Source organism: Hydra vulgaris, chromosome 09 (assembly GCF_038396675.1).
Source record: "Hydra vulgaris chromosome 09, alternate assembly HydraT2T_AEP".
NCBI classification, from domain to species: Eukaryota; Metazoa; Cnidaria; class Hydrozoa; order Anthoathecata; family Hydridae; genus Hydra; species Hydra vulgaris.
The window spans coordinates 57,003,209-57,019,812 of record NC_088928.1 but is presented as its reverse complement, the minus strand read 5'-3'; the positions used below and the strand labels follow the sequence as shown (position 1 = coordinate 57,019,812).

At 28.4% G+C, this 16,604-nt stretch overlaps 1 protein-coding gene across 1 annotated transcript in view; it reads left to right on the top strand.

Annotated features, from left to right (window-relative positions):
* Nucleotides 1-15,338, top strand: part of LOC100211467 (protein ERGIC-53) — a 51,124-nt gene extending 35,786 nt beyond the window's left edge. The window contains exons 5-11 of the mRNA XM_065806138.1: nucleotides 6,659-6,758; nucleotides 6,833-6,956; nucleotides 9,808-9,866; nucleotides 9,962-10,096; nucleotides 10,260-10,498; nucleotides 10,591-10,684; nucleotides 14,960-15,338. Of these exons, the coding sequence (XP_065662210.1) occupies nucleotides 6,659-6,758; nucleotides 6,833-6,956; nucleotides 9,808-9,866; nucleotides 9,962-10,096; nucleotides 10,260-10,498; nucleotides 10,591-10,684; nucleotides 14,960-15,100 (892 nt within the window). The 3' untranslated portion in view covers nucleotides 15,101-15,338. The remainder of the gene's footprint in view (nucleotides 1-6,658; nucleotides 6,759-6,832; nucleotides 6,957-9,807; nucleotides 9,867-9,961; nucleotides 10,097-10,259; nucleotides 10,499-10,590; nucleotides 10,685-14,959) is intronic.
* Nucleotides 15,339-16,604: the final 1,266 nt, after the last annotated feature.

Below are 16,604 nucleotides of genomic sequence, written 5' to 3'. Positions count from 1 at the left end.
ATATGCTGCTTTTCTGTCACTTACATTTGTACGTTCAAGTGCAGATGCAAGTGCTGAAGGAATAATATATCTAAAGTAAATAGTTGATGGAGATTGCTCCTGAACAAAATTATTATTTTGTTGAACCATATAGTCTTCATCACTAGATATAGCATTATCTGCTTCGCTTGAACTATCTGATGATGACAATAATTCTTTTTCTGTTTCCAGACATTCTTTGAAATTTTGGTTTCTCTCTTCTTCGATACCATGTTGAACTTTCTTTTGCATTCTTTATTCTTTACTTTCTTTTTTTGCCAAAATTTTATCTACACCTCCCATGGCATATTTTCTTTCTGAACGTTGGTCTGCAAGAAATATTTGATCCTCTATTTTATTAGTTTCAATGCATTGTGGTGAACAATATCAAAAAGACAATTTACTGAGTTCAAAAGTTCTTCTTTTACCTGCTGTACTACCCACCACGACTCTTATTCTTTGAAATATTTCTTTATCTTTCCAATAAAGCTTCAGTTTTACAATCAATACTTCTATGTTCAGCAGTTGGAATTCTAGCTTTAGTCCAGATCTCACACAACTGCTGGACTTCAGTTTTTATGGCATCTTTTAGAGTTTGACTGTTTTTTTTATGATAGAAAAAATATATACTTGAAACTTCCAAACTTGTGGGCAAAACTCTGCCACTAAAATGTGGTTCTGGTTCCACAATTTAATAAATGAAAGTTTTTGATCTTGTTTCAGCCATTATTGCTCTCTGCCAACCACAACTTGGTTTACATTAGTTCTATAATCTAATTTTTGGTAACTATAAGTAAATAAAAATGTTTTGCATTATTTTATTTGTTTTAACATTGCTGTCTGCAGTCAAGGTTCCACCATTTTGTTTGTTTTGTTTTTATTTGTGATTTATGATCTTTGGTAACTAATAAGTAAATAAACAAATACTAAGTTCAAATTCTTTGCAGGTAATAATAGTAATTACTAATTGGAAATAGGTACAAAGGCTCTTGGAAATAAGTACAAAAGTAAATATTTTAAAAATCAAGCTCGAAAATCACAAATCTGCAAACTTTAGGTCTCATGGCCTAAAGTTTGCAGATTTTTCTGAGTTTTTGAAAAAATTTATTTTCTTGCTGATAGCATTGCACTGTTGAACCAAGAATACTTGATGATTTTAACAAAAAATTGATTTAACAAGAAAAAAAATTTTTTGACTTTAATTGGGTAGTATTTCATCGACTCCTATAAAAAGATTACCTTATATGCAGTAGACATTTTATCCACCACAGTCACAACAACTAAATCAAGTCTCATCCCACCCTTAAAAAAAATCTTACACTGGTTTTAGTTGGCATCAGGTTGCAGCAAAATATTTTGAGTAAAAATCAAAATTTGAAAGAAAAAAAATTGTGGATATCTATAAAGCTATACGTGTTATAATTAATGTCAAACTAATGTCTATGTCTTTAAAAGCCTGTTCCTCATAGGATAGAGTGACTAGTGTTTTATTGTTTTCTAATTGAGTGAGTTATTTGATGCAAGATTTATTGAATACAAAAGACCCTCTAGTCACTCGGTGTAGTTAAGGCGATTTACAAACTAATCGAATTCTTTTATTTTAAATTAGCATGATTTTATAAGCGTATTATGTACAAACAAAAAATTTAGATGTTATAATTTTTTTCGCTTCAGGTTTTTTTAATATTTGAAGAAACTTTTCTGTTTTTTATATAATTTCCTAAACCTTTTTACTACCCCTAATAGTGAATTTAAAGAACACCATTTTGGAGTCTTTAGATCACTTTCGCTCATCGGCGTTAACATGAATTTAGTTAAAATCTTTTGAAAAAGTGCCTTAATTTACTATAGATCCTAGTTCTAATCGGTTCTGACGTATATTAGCTTTATATATAGTTGTCAAAATACTATATTTCTATCAATTTTTACAAAAAATACTAGAATTCCGACCAAAAAAGACCTAATGATTAAGAAAAAGCGCCAATAAACGATCAGAACAGACCATATTTTTAAACTATGATGTTTATTTTACCTAAAAAACGTATTTATTTTAAATCTTATTTGAATTTGGACAAGCGATTGGGGTTTAAGAAGATTTAAAAAAAAAAAAAAAAGAATCTACGGTCTGGGTTTTTTCGCTACAAACATTTATATTTTATGATACTGCAAAATTTATTATTTTAATTTTTTTTGTCTTTTTATAATTCACAGACCTGATCATTAAGCAGAAATATGTCGTAATCAACAAAATATCATACAGACGCTATAGTATTTTAAAGTTGCCTTAACTACACCGAGTAGCTAACTTATTTTGTAATTCTGCTATTAAGGTATTTTGTTAAGGTATATTTCTATAAAGCGTATGTACACGGTTCATTTTTATAATGCGTTTACAGTGTTTATCATAAATGTCTAAGCATTTAAACTAAATTATATTTTCTATGGTTTGATTAGAAAGTAATTAAAATTTTTGATTTTCATTTAAATTACTAATTAAAAGCATTACAACAGATCGTGTGACTGAATTGATAGTTGCTAACCAATCAGTAATATTGTGTAATAATATATAATAATAATGTGTTTAAGTGTTTACTAAAAACATTTATAAAACTAGCATATTTATATATATTATATATTTAAGATATAATTAACTAGAAAATTTTGTACCCTAAAAAACCTTTTCTAATTCTCAACTTCTTTAAAAAATTACTTCTAATTAAAAAATCCTTCTTTTTCATTATACACAGCCTTAGACAGGAATAGCATTCAATCACTCTGTAACTGACCACTCTAATAATTTTTTTTCTTTACAAATTGGTCGCCGCTGTTTTATTGTTTTAACAATTATTTTTTTTTTAAACATCTTCGCTTCCAACAAGGCTGCATGCAACCACTAATTAAAGTTGGAAGTTACTCGAAGAGAAAAGATGGAGATTGTAGAACAAGGTAGCGATTGACAGACGACTTAAAGGATTGCAAATAATACGAATCAGGAAATCAAGATGAAGGAAACAAATTTCAAAGAGCTGATGTTCGAGAAAAAAAACTAGACGAATAAGCGTTTTTAGAGCACTTAGGAACAGTCACAGAAAAAGGATGAGACTTAATTGAATGACGAGTAACACGAGAATGAATTTTAGTAGATGGCACAAGAGACACTAGCTCTTTAGAGCAGTGCCCATTATAGTATTTGTAGAAAAGTGAAAGAGAAGCAACATTACGACGATGTGATAATGGTTGGAGGTTGGCCGCAAGAGAATAAAGAGATGCAAATAAAGATAGAGATGCAACCTTAGCAGGTACTAATTTTGCAACTGATTTGATATATGGTTTCCAAGAAAGATTGAAAGTAAGAGTGAATCCTAGAAGATAAAGAGTAGATGACTCATCAAGTACATCACCGTTCATAAATATAGGAAGATCTAAATTATTGCGATAACAATTGGCTGAAAAAAACTGAGTTTTATCTGTATTGAAGTTTACTGTGAGCCCCATGCTATAGCAGAAGTGAAATCTTTTTCAACCTCAAGTTCCCCCTCCAAGCAATCAGGGAGTGTTGGTTTCTTATCACGACAAGAATAAATGGTAGTATCATCAGCAAACAATGCCACCTTAGATGTGAGAATATCTGGAAATTTAAATTCAATAAAAAAATCATTACATTATGAATAACAATTAACCGTTGATCTTTTTTAACCTTTTTATTTTACAAAAGGCTTTAAATAAAATAAATAAATTACAATGAATTATGTTAAAATTACAATAAATTGATTACAATGATTGTTTAAAATAAACGCATTTTGTGTAAATAAATTATGTAAATTTTTTTTAGTAGGCATGTATTTTTTATGATAAATTTAAATATTTAAAACCATTTTTCCATTTCTTTCTAAAAATCTTTCATAAGATTACTTTTTTTAAATACTTTAAATTATGAATAAGTTTGCAATAAAATGATTTGATTGCTTTATTTTTTTTTTGGTTTCTATTTTTACAAAAATTTGTTTAAAAACTTCTTTTTTTTTTTAAACTTGACTTACTAATGAAATGATTAAAAATTACTGCTTTAAAAAGACTACGTTTTTACTTAAAAGAAAAAAAATTATGTAAAAATGTAAAATGTAAAAGTATTTTTTTTTTTTAATTTCAATAATATAATTTCACTTTTTAAATAAACAATAATTTAAATAAAATTTTTTCATTTATTAAACAATCATTAGAAGTAATTTGTAAAAGCATTTTACAGAACTTTAATAAAACATTTCAAACGATAAGTTTTAAAGTAATAAATTGTTTTTAACTATTGTAAGTATAAATCTTTGTCTAGTTTTTTATATTAAAAAGTTAGCGTTCTTTCACATCTTAACGTAATATATATTAATTGTCCATATAAGAATATATTATATCAAATTTATTTTGTAAAATTTGTATAATTTTATTTTATCTACTTGAAGTTTTTGAAATGGCAAAATTTTGCTTTACTTACTTTTATTGTTTGCGCCTCAGTCAGTCAGTTAATGTACACTTGACTGCGACTACCTAAATAAACTATCCCTATTTAAGCCAGTCCGTATATGTACACTCGACTGTGGTTACCTAAATAAACTATAATTAACAACAATATAGTATAATGTAACCATAAGCAACAATATTAGTTAAAAAACATAAAATCTTTGACTTTCACTTTCAAAGTGACAATATGTGTTTTATAATATTTTTATCAACTAAATTATTACAAATAAAAATGTTTTGATAAAATTGAAGCAAGTTATATTCAGGCAGGTTCTTCTAATGATGTTCTTTCTCTTCCAGACAAGGTTCAAAAACGCATGGTAAACGTGGTTGAAACTGTTTTATCTGCCAAGCTTCAGCCTCTCTCCCATCGTGGTAAAATTGAATCTTTTTCTTTTTTCTACAAATACTTTTATGGTTGCTGCTCAAAGGAGCTGTTATCTCTATTCCATCAACTAAAACTCATTATTGCTAGACTCTAGTCTAGCAATAACGCTAGTCACTCAGTATAGTCCATTCTTTTATCTGTCCTTGTATGCTCAAAAAACTTTTATTCATCTTGTTTTTTCCCCGCACTTCAACTCTTTGGAACTCTCTCCTAATTTCATGTTTTCCTGACTCATACAACCTACAACTTTTGGAGTCTTCTGTAAACTATTTGCTTGCTCTTCAACTATATTCTTTTTTTTTTTTTAGTAACTGCCAACTTAAAGTGGTTGCTTACAGCCTTTTTGGGAGTAAATCAGAATAAGAAAAAAAAATTAATTTCAACCGTAATTACAAATGTAACAAAAAGTAAATTTCACCTCTAGTTTTATTTTAAAGTAATAAAAGAGTTTTATTTTAATTATTATTTTTAAATAATTTTTAATAATTTTTATTTTAATTTTAAAATAAAAGAGTTTTATTTTAAAGCTTATATATTTTCTTTTTCGTGAGGAATTGTTTTCTTTTTCAATTTTTTTCATAGTTTTCAAACTTAAAAAAAAGAAACTAAACGCTAAGCTAAGCTAAACAGTTTACCTTAGCGTTTCTTTTTTCAGCACATTTCTGAAATGTTTAAATCATCAAAACATCTACTGTCGTGGTCAAGTTGTCAACAAGAAAAAATCATTTGCATTTTTAGCGATAGCAATAGCGATCGCACGCCACTACGCTCCGAGCCTGATTATATATGATTTTTTCAAAACTATAAAACACTAATTTTTTGTGTCCATATATAAACAATCATATAAAATAGTTTTAACTGCAGAGAATAAGCAAAAGTTAACCTCATTTTAAATATTATTTGTAAGTAAAAGGATGTGTCTGTTAGTATTGTTTCTTTTGTTATTAAAAAATGATAACTTTTAAAAAAAAAGAGATTTAAAAAGGTCTTAACAATTAAGTATTTTAGTTTGGTGTGGCAAGATCATTGAAACAAAATCAAATCTTTCAATTAATCAAATCATTTTTATTCACTTCACAGGAACAAAGTTAATTTAGTCTAAAAAAATATAACGATTTGTTTTAGATGCGGTTGTTGACCAAGTGTAATGATTTGAAGTCTTAGTAAAGTCTCTCCATGTGGTTAGCTCTTGGTAGAATTGTGTCTAGGGAAAAGTGCCTTTTGTTTATGTTGATGCTAGTATCAATTTTATACTTTATTATGAGATTACATTGTTTATGAGGGTTGGTTAGAGTTGTCAGGCCAAGTTGTGAACATCTATATTTGTTGTTTAATTTTTTCAGTTTTTGTGGCTTCTTTGTGGCTCTGTGCTTTATTTACTCAATACTAGTTTTCTAATTCAGTTTAAGGCTTAAATTAGAAAAAAATAATTAAATAAACTTCTTGTTTTATTCAATATAATGTATGATTCAGTTACAGCAGCACAATCTTTAGTGTATTTAAGTTTCCATGCAACAAAAAGTTACTTATTTTTTGAATTACTAAATGAAAATGATTACAGCATAAAAAAAAATTAAAGCAACACTTTTTTCAAAAACCTGAAGACTTTTTTCTTTTCTTTATCTTCTTTCTTCTCTTTTTTAATGTTATACATAATATTATGTTATATATAGCATTGCTATGCAAATTACCTTCTTTCTCCCTTTTTTAATAATATACTATTATGCAAATTATTTTAAGAGATGGAAACAAACAACAACTTGGAGGCTGTATGCGAGACTTCAGGAATCGACCATATCCAGTTCGTGCGAAAATTCGATATTATAATAATGTGCTCACAGTAAGTTTCTTTCTTTTATTTTTATGCAAAGTTTTAAAATTTATAGGTAAAGAATAAAAAAATAATTTTTTAAGGTATTTTATCATGCTGGCATGACTGAAAAATCTGATGATTATGAGCTTTGCATGAGAGCAGAAAATGTTAAACTTCCAAAAAGTGGTTATTTTGGTGTTACAGCAGCTACTGGTGGTTTAGCAGGTAAATTAAAATTTTTTTTAAAAATAGATATTGATACAAACTGGATCTAATTAAATATTTAATGAATTGTATATACATTATGAAAAGTATATTACATTAAATAATAAAAATAATAGTTTAAAATAATTATTTAAAATTTTTATGTTTATAATTATTACACTATTTAAATTAATTTAAAAAGTGATAATTTTATTAATAATAATATTGATAATTACAATAATATCAATTATAGTATTTTCCTACATGAAATTATCATTTTACCTCATTGGCATTTTCAACTAGATATTACTACAGTAAAATTTATGTTGTAATAAGTCTCATATCTTTGTTATTTTAATTTTGATTGATAATTGATGTGCATGCATTGACTGGTTTAAGTAGGAATAGTGTACATACATTAACTGACTTAAATAGGGAGAACATGCTGGGAGTGTACATGCAATAGGGGAAGAATTAATAAACTGACAAAATGTTCAATTAGTACATGTCTTTTATATGTTCATAATGTGTTTAGAACAGAGGTTTATTTTTAAATTTTTTTTGTTTGTTTCAAATTGACTTCTTTAAAACTTTTTTAATGCCCAAGTTACTTGAAGTATTCATGTTTAAGTTTAGTAGGTGTTTAGTAAGTTTACTAAGTCTGTAGGTGTCAATATTCATGACAGCAGTTAAAATTATTATTATTATTTCTTTTATATTTTATGACAGCATGAAAATTTTTTTTAATAATTGATGCATGAAAAAGCATGAAAATTTTTTAATAATTGATTATTTTAGATAATAAGAGGGGCAGAGTGAGGGTGGGGGGTTTAGAAATGTTAGGTGAAAACTTTTTTCACTTTGTCAGTAAACTTATTCTTACGATACATTAGGAGGCGTATGAACCAATCAATATTTTGTCTATCCACTTTTTACTTTAATACAACTAAGAACTCTTCTAGGCATAGACTCAACAAGATTTTTGCACATCGCTTCTGGGACCCTTTACCAGGTCTCCTTAAGGACGTCCTTCAGCTGGCCAAGTGTGGAAATTTGAACCTTTGCCAATTCACTGTCATTCCATCTTGTTGAAGCGCCATCTTGTTGAAGTTTCCACGGTTTATCATTGAGCATAAGCAGGTCAATTAATGGAGTTAGGTTGTTTTCCAGTATTTCTACATATATTCTGCAGTTGATTCTTCTGGTGTATGTTTGGTACATACCAACACCTTTGTAAATAAAGCATGACCAGATTCCTATCGAGCCTCCTCCACTTTGTACAGTTAGTCTAATGTACCTGGCGTAATACTTTTCATGAGCCATTCTTTTGACTGTTATGTTAAATTTGTGATTGATAAGCTCAAAGTTACTTTCATCACTCCACATAAAGTTTTTCCATTGTTCTATTGTCCAGTACCGTCTTTCACGACACTATTTTAGTCATATGGACTAAAATGGTGTTGTGAAAGAAGGTCTTAGACAATAGAACAATGTGTTTATCATATTTTATAACTTTGTCATATTTTATATAACTTTTATCATATTTTATAACTTTTTAACAATGTGTTTATCATATTTTATAACTTTGTTTATCATATGGACGCAGGAGTGGTTTCTTTAAAGCAGAGTAGACTCCAATCTTGTATTTGATAAGTATCTGGTGGACTGTGCTTTGAGAAATAGATGTATTTCGCATTGTATTGAATTCTGTGGTCAATTCTTTGTAATTAATTCTTGGATTAGCTCGGACAGCTCTAAAAAGGGCACTATCATCCTTTCTGGTGGTTGACAAGGGTCTACCTGGCCTTGTTTTGCTTCGTTGTCCCAATGCAGTTCTCAGAAACTCCAATTAACTTGGCAATTTCTTTATTACTTTGGGTTCCTTCTTTGATGTGAGCAATAATTTGCCATCTTTCATCTTGAGTGATATGTCTTAAGCCCATTTTTTGCGTCTTTTTAGTGCAAAACTAATTTAACTTTTGTTTATTTATTAAGTAATGATTAACTATTTCCAGGTAAGTCATATTTATATAAAGTTTTTTGACTAAATCAATAGGATTAACGAGAAATATGGGAAAAAAACTACTAATTAACTATCAATTAACAAGGTATAAGACTTTTTTGATTGTGCGTCTAAATTTATGAATAAAATCAAGCTTATCAATTAACTTTTTTGTGTTAATTGGTATAGAATGGGTAAGGGTTTAAAAATTAGTGTCATAAGGTTCAATAAGCTTTTTTTTAATTGTACTTAGGGCCACTAGCTATTGTATCTAGGGCCACTCGCTGGAAATTAGGTTTAACTCCAATATAAATTGACAACAAAAATAAACAAACATAAACAAAAATAAAAGTTTGAATAAAAATTTTTTAATCTGTTTTAATCTGTTTAATTTGTTAAATCTTTGTTTAAATTGTTTTAAACAAGTTTATCTAGTGTTACTTAATTGCAACACTTAATTAAATAACAAAATTGACTAATAGTTCAGAGCAAAATTGATAAATAAGTCTATGCATAAGATGAAAAAAAGTGCCAACAATAACTGCAAGAAAAAAAAATTCTGCACTTATCAAAATTCAACAATTTACCTCATCAAGCAAATTCTTTATGCACATATGGTCCTAGGTACAAGCAAACTATACGGCCCTAGGTACAAGAAATGATAGCATCATGGAAAGTGTCATCTATTAACAAACCCTTATTGAAAGGAAGCTTATATATTATACATTTATTTATATGTATATAAGCTTATATATATATATATATTATAAATAATTTTATTTACTGTTTTAGTCTATACTAAACTTCTGCAAAGGTAAGTTAATAATAATAGTTTAGTAATAGGGTTGTATTAAGACCATTCATTTTTAGATGATCATGACGTTTTGAAGTTTCTCACCCACAGTCTTACACCCCCACTTACTGAGGAAGTATGTTAACATTGGTTTTTTTTTTTTTTTTTTTTTTTGCAATGATTGATTATAATATTCTTTGGTAATTTTTATCGTATTGCTTTTGTGTTTAGCAAAAAAAGAAGAGTATTAATGAAGCTGATAGAAAAAAGTATGAAGAACAATATGGTGAATTTAGTTCAAAACTTGAAACTCAAAAGGAAGAGTTTAAAAAAGATCATCCTGATAAAAAACCAGCAGAAGAAAAGGTTTTAAAATACTTTTTTTTTGTGTAAAATGTTTGTAGATAAGTTGACTCAAATTATCATGCAATAATACTTTGTTCCTGTGTTTTACATTTTTTTAATACTTTACATGTTTAATATATTTGGTTAATATATTTAATATATTTGTTCAATATTTTTATAATAGTATGAAACAGTTTATGAGCGTGATGTGCGTTTAATGTATGAAGCACAACAAGAAATGCACAAAATTATGCGTGCATTGCATGGTAAGACAGGTGAGCTGACCCAGGAAGTCAATAACTTGCATAGTGCTGTAAGTAAGCAACAAAATAGTGGAGGAAGTGTGGATTATAGTATGCGACAGGATATTGGAAACATTGTCAGTTTACAAAATGATGTTCATAGATATGTAAAAGATATTGCGTAAGGATTAAATATTTCATCAATTTCTATTTACGTATAGTATATTTAACATAACCTTTGCAAGTCTTTTTTTTTTTTTTTAATATTTTTAGATCTCGCATCAGCAACAGTGATGTAAAAAAGCTGGAGCAGATAGAGCAAAATATAAGAACAATATTAGAAAATGTTGGTCATTTAATATCAAAGGTAAAATTGTTTTATTTTGTTGTTCTACTTTTTCTATTCTTAAAAAATTGTGTTAGATAAAGTATATAAATCTGTGTGTATGTGTTTGTGGGTGCATGTGTGTGTGTGTGTGTGTGTGTGTGTGTGTGTGTGTGTGTGTGTGTGTGTGTGTGTGTGTGTGTGTGTGTGTGTGTGTGTGTGTGTGTTATTTGCATCGACTGTTGCAAATTTGGTCAGAACTTTTCAAATGGTATCTAATTATTGCCCGGATCTTATTCGGACCTTGGCTATCACAATGTCAATCCAACCCCAAATAAATTTGATTGGATACAAATCTGATGATCAAGCTAGCTAGGACAATAAATCTACTCTTTTTTTCATCCTTGTATATTTCATTCATTTGAATGTATGAGTTGTTTATTGAATGTATGAGTTCTTTGGATAGGCAGCATTTCTAGTTAAAACTGACACCATTAGTTTTAATCAATTAACGTGTCTACTGCTGAAACTAATTAATTGAAAAAACACCATTTGTTTTAATCAATCAGCATGTTTACTGGTGAAACCAAGCAGTTTTATAGTGTCTCTATATAGATGTGTTGGTTAGTTTTGGCCTCTATAAATTTTATACACACCTACTCCTTAAATCTAAAGTTTTGAATACCAACATTCACACCTTTTTAAATCTTTTAACTAGAACTTTGCTTTTTCTATTTATTACTTCAAAATTACTTTACTAATTGAAAACTATCTGCTTTCATTTTTACAAAGACCACCAGTTTCTCTCCTTACTCGACCTTAATCTTGTGAGCTTTTCCTGGCCATCAGCATTGGTTTTCTAACAGCAACAATAACACTTTTGGTTGTCTTCTGATTGGCAAAATACTATATTTGCATTCTATAATTTTTTTATCTTTGTGGATTCTGCATGATTTTGAATGTCACTGTTCATTTTAAATGTTGTTGGAGTATTTTTGGTTCATTTTTCTTAAATTTTTTATCGTTAAGCCATCCTTTATACCTATTATTTCACACTGTTATTTCTCTTGCTGCTTTTCAATCTATTTCTGTGTACTTTAATTTTTAACTTTATTAAAATTTTAAATGAAAATTTAAATGTAACAAACCTAGTCATCAGAACCAATTTTATGCAATTTTATACATTGAAAATATATATCTAATGAGGTGGAAGGGGGTTTTTTTTTTTGTCCATCCCTTAGCACAGTTTTTTCCTACATAGAACCCTCACAGAACACACATTTTTGTATGTATATTAAGTTTGCAGTTTTATTGTTCTTTTGATTTATTATTGATTTTTATATTTATTCCCTCATCTTTGTTTTTATCTCGCACCTTTTAACTCACTTTTTTATATACGTATTTTTTTAGAATATAAATTTGATCATCGCTAGAATTTTCTAGGTTATACATGATATTGAGACTTAGAGATTAGATTAAGTAAACATAACTCATAAAGTATGTGTATTTATTAATAGTTGTCTTGGATAACTTTGCGTAAATACTATATACTAACATTTAAACCTAAGATTCATTATACACCCCTTATATTTAGTCTACCAGCCACGTTTTTATGTCTGATACAAAGAACTTTGCTCTGATCTTTTTCATAAAAATATTCTTTTTTATAAAATATATGAACTTTCAACTTCTTGTTCTATTTAGAGTTCTTCCGGAAATAACTTATATTATTACTTAGATAAATTTTAGGACTTGCCACAGTTTATACATGTGTATGTATGATGTATGTATGCATATTTGTGTGTGTGTGTGTGTGTGTGTATATATATATATATATATATATATATATATATATATATATATATATATATATATATATATATATATATATATATATATATATATATATATATATATATATATATATATATACATGTGTGTGTATATATATATATATATATATATATATATATATATATATATATATATATATACATGTGTATGTATATATATATATATATATATATACATGTGTGTGTGTATATATATATATATATATATACATATATATATATATATATATATATATATATATATATATATATATATATATATATACATGTGTATGTATATATATATATATATATATATATATATATATATATATATATATATATATATATATATACAGTATCGGACAAAACGAGTGCAACCAAATAATGCTAATTTAGTTTCTTTATATAAAAGTGCTGCATTTTTTCAATTGAGAGAAATATCTATGTAACTGTTTAGAGACAAAGTTCTTCAAGTTTTATTCATCACAAAGTTCATTATTTGTACACGAAAATTAATAAATTAATCATAAGTATTAAAAAAAGTTGATTTCCTTCTGGACAAAACAAGTGCAACTCGACAAAATGTTGACCAAGCTGTATTTCGCTATCAATATTTCGTGGCAAATCCTTTGTTGTCGATTACAGCCTTGCATCTTCGAGGCATAGATTCGATCAGGTGATCGATGAAACTTTGTGGTATCGCTGCCCAGGACTTTTGGATTTGTTCAAACAGTTGATCCTTATTACGAACATCTTCACGATTAATTCTGCAGTTGACGATCTCCCACAGGTTCTCGATAGGGTTAAGATCCGGAGATTGAGGCGGCCAATCCATCACCGATAGGTGGTTGTCTTGAAACCGCTGCTTGACTACTTTTGCAGTGTGTTTCGGATCGTTGTCTTGCTGAAAAACCCATTTTATTGGCATATTCCATTCAGCATGAGGTAGCATAACATCTTTCAGAATATTTTTATACATAAAACGGGCCATTATTCCATCGTTTCGATGTATTGGACCTAGACCGTTAGCAGAAAAACACCCCTAGACCATTACATTGCCTCCACCATGCTTCACGGTCTTATGGCAGTAACGTAAATTGAGGCGTTTTCTGGCCGGTCGACGTACACGGCAAATGCCATCGCTCCCAATGATGTTGAACTTCGATTCATCACTGAACAGGACAGTTCGCCATTTCTGCAGACTCCAGTCAATATGAGATGTAGCAAACAGGAGTCTTTTCTTCTGGCTTTTTAGTGAAATCAGCGGTTTCTTTGCAGAGCGTCGAGAAAACAATATGGCTTCAACAGCACGTCGTCTGATTGTTCGGTCCGATACAGGCAGCGCTAATTGCTTTTGTATTTCGACTGATGATATCCATGGATCCTTCTTGACGGATCTGACGATCATAGAATCCTCTCTAGAAGTGGTGGAACGCGGTCTTCCACCTTTAATATCTGCTGCCAACTTCCCCGTAAAACGATATTTGGAACATAGTCTTGATACGGTCCATTTTTTCACGCGATATTTATCACAAATACTTTTTTGTGACATTCCACTTACGTAATCGACAATAATTTTCTTTCTTAGTTCCAATCCAAGACTGTCGGGAGCCATTTTTGCACTTGAAGTCATAAAAATAATAAAAATAAATAATCACGTATCTCAAGGCTTACCGTGCTACATTTACCTTGTGATGATACAATAATGCTCTGTGGAACACAACGTCTTGGTTGGATGTGGACTGTATTGATGTAATGAAACACTTGTTGTATTTCACTTCTTGTATTGATGTTCTTCGATAAAACACTTTGATAAAACTCACTTCGATAAACTGTCTTGATAATACTGACTGATTAACTTTCATATGCTGACTGAATTACATGTCGATTTACATGTCTCTCATATAGTAAAATGAACCTATGTGAACTTGTTCTGGAAGATTCTAGATGCTTTTTTCGATGCTTTTGGAAGCTTCGGATGCGTCTGGATGCTTCTGAATGTTTCTGGATATTTCTGGATGCTACTGGATACTTACCACAATCTTTAGGCAAATAGTAAAATTTAATTTCGCTACGATATAAATTTTACTACTTGCCTGAAGATTGTGGTAACACATGAAACTCAGAGTTGCAAATTAAATTATATTATATTGTAAACATAAGCATTTAGCTTATTCCTGGTTCTGCAGGTAACAATAACATATATGCTATATAGCTCTAGTTTATCTATTGAGCACTCTTTTAATTATACAATATTATACATGTTAAGATAAATGTATTTTCTTTATTCATATATATACACACTTGAGTGTATGTGTGTGTGTGTGTGTGTGTGTGTGTATATATATATATATATATATATATATATATATATATATATATATATATATATATATATATATATATATATATATATATATATATATATATATATATATATATACATATTATATATATATATATATATTTATTTACTTTTTAGAATCAAGATAACAAAAAGTCTTGTCCAAGTTGCGTTTCATCTAGCTATTTTACTTTTTTTCTATGTACGCAAATAGTTATTATTGTAGGTTATGCGTTATATAAAAATCAACAAGACAAAGTTCATAAAAAATTTTATTAGAACTTTTTATATGTAGAAAATTGACATTAGCATATTATTTCGTTATATTAACTTGATAGCTTATTTTCTTCAATTCAATTTTTATTGTAAAAAAAATTCTCTACAATTAAATTATATTTATTATATATTAGAACAATATTGTTTGCTATTTTAGTTTAAATGATGTAGCTAGATTATGTGACAATTTTGTATATCGTATTTACTTTAAAAGTTATAACAAGATATATACGATTTTTTATCTTTTTGGTTATTTATTTTTTAGTTTATAGAACCATTTGGCTAAGGTGACACTATCTCTTTTTTATATTTTTCAAGTAATTTTTTAAAATTAGAAACTTTTTAATAGTTATTGTACAAGATTTAAAATAAAATTAATTAAATACTATTTAGTAAAACTACATTAAACCGCAAAAACCGGACGCATATTTTGAAAGTCTTTTTCAGGTTCAAAATAGGCCGAAATATTAGTAATCTGATTCGCTGATTTTGAAAAAGAGGCAAGTGCGCTTTTGTTGAAAAGTTTAATTAAATTCAAAACAAGCAGAGCAGCAAAAAAGAAATATATTCTTATGACTATGGATTTACGAAATATATTTCAGAATATTGATAAACTAAGTTTATCAATACAATCTTGTGTTAATGTCAACACAGAAATTTTAATTTAGTACTCTTCTGAGCATTTGAAAGGTATCGAAATCTGTTTGATCAAGATAATTTTCACTCGTAAAATCTCAAAATTTCAATGAAATTTATATGGTAATAGAGTTTTTATCTGTTGTTAATTTAAAGAAATAGACAAAAAAAGATGTGTGAAAGTAAACTTGAAAAGATCTATATATGTCATGGCGTACTTTATAACAGGCCTATTCATCGTGCGGATGACGTCATAAATTGGAGGCGAACATTTGTGAAACCATATTTTCTGTTAAGCGTCGAAGCTCTTGCTATTTATTTATTTAGTTAAAAATTTAAATTTGTATTAAACATGGGTCGTAAATGCTGTGTCACTAATTGTAATGGAAATTATGATCAAAGTTCCAAAGAAAAAACTTTTCGTCTTCCTCGAATACCAGAAGAAAGAAAAAGGTGGTTGGCAGTTATACCAAGAGAAAATATACCAGATAAAAAAGACACCGTAGTTTGTGAAAGGCACTGGCCTGTTGGATACGTTTTAACAAAAGACTATGGAAAAGAAAGACCTCGTGATCCTCCATCTGTATTTACGTGTGTGAAACCAAGTGTAATACCTTCACCATCTGGTTGTCCTAGAACTACTTTAAGATCACGTGCTGAATCTAGAAATGTTCAACCTGACGAATTATCAGCTTTCAATATAAAAGACGTTATAAAATCATTTAATGATCTGAAAACGAACATAGAAAGTTACAACTTTAATGGGATTGATCTATTATTTAACACTAAAACAGACAATCAAGTATTTATTCAATCATTAGAGTTCTTTCATAACACCGGTGTGCCATTATTTGTTCTGAAAATAAATAAT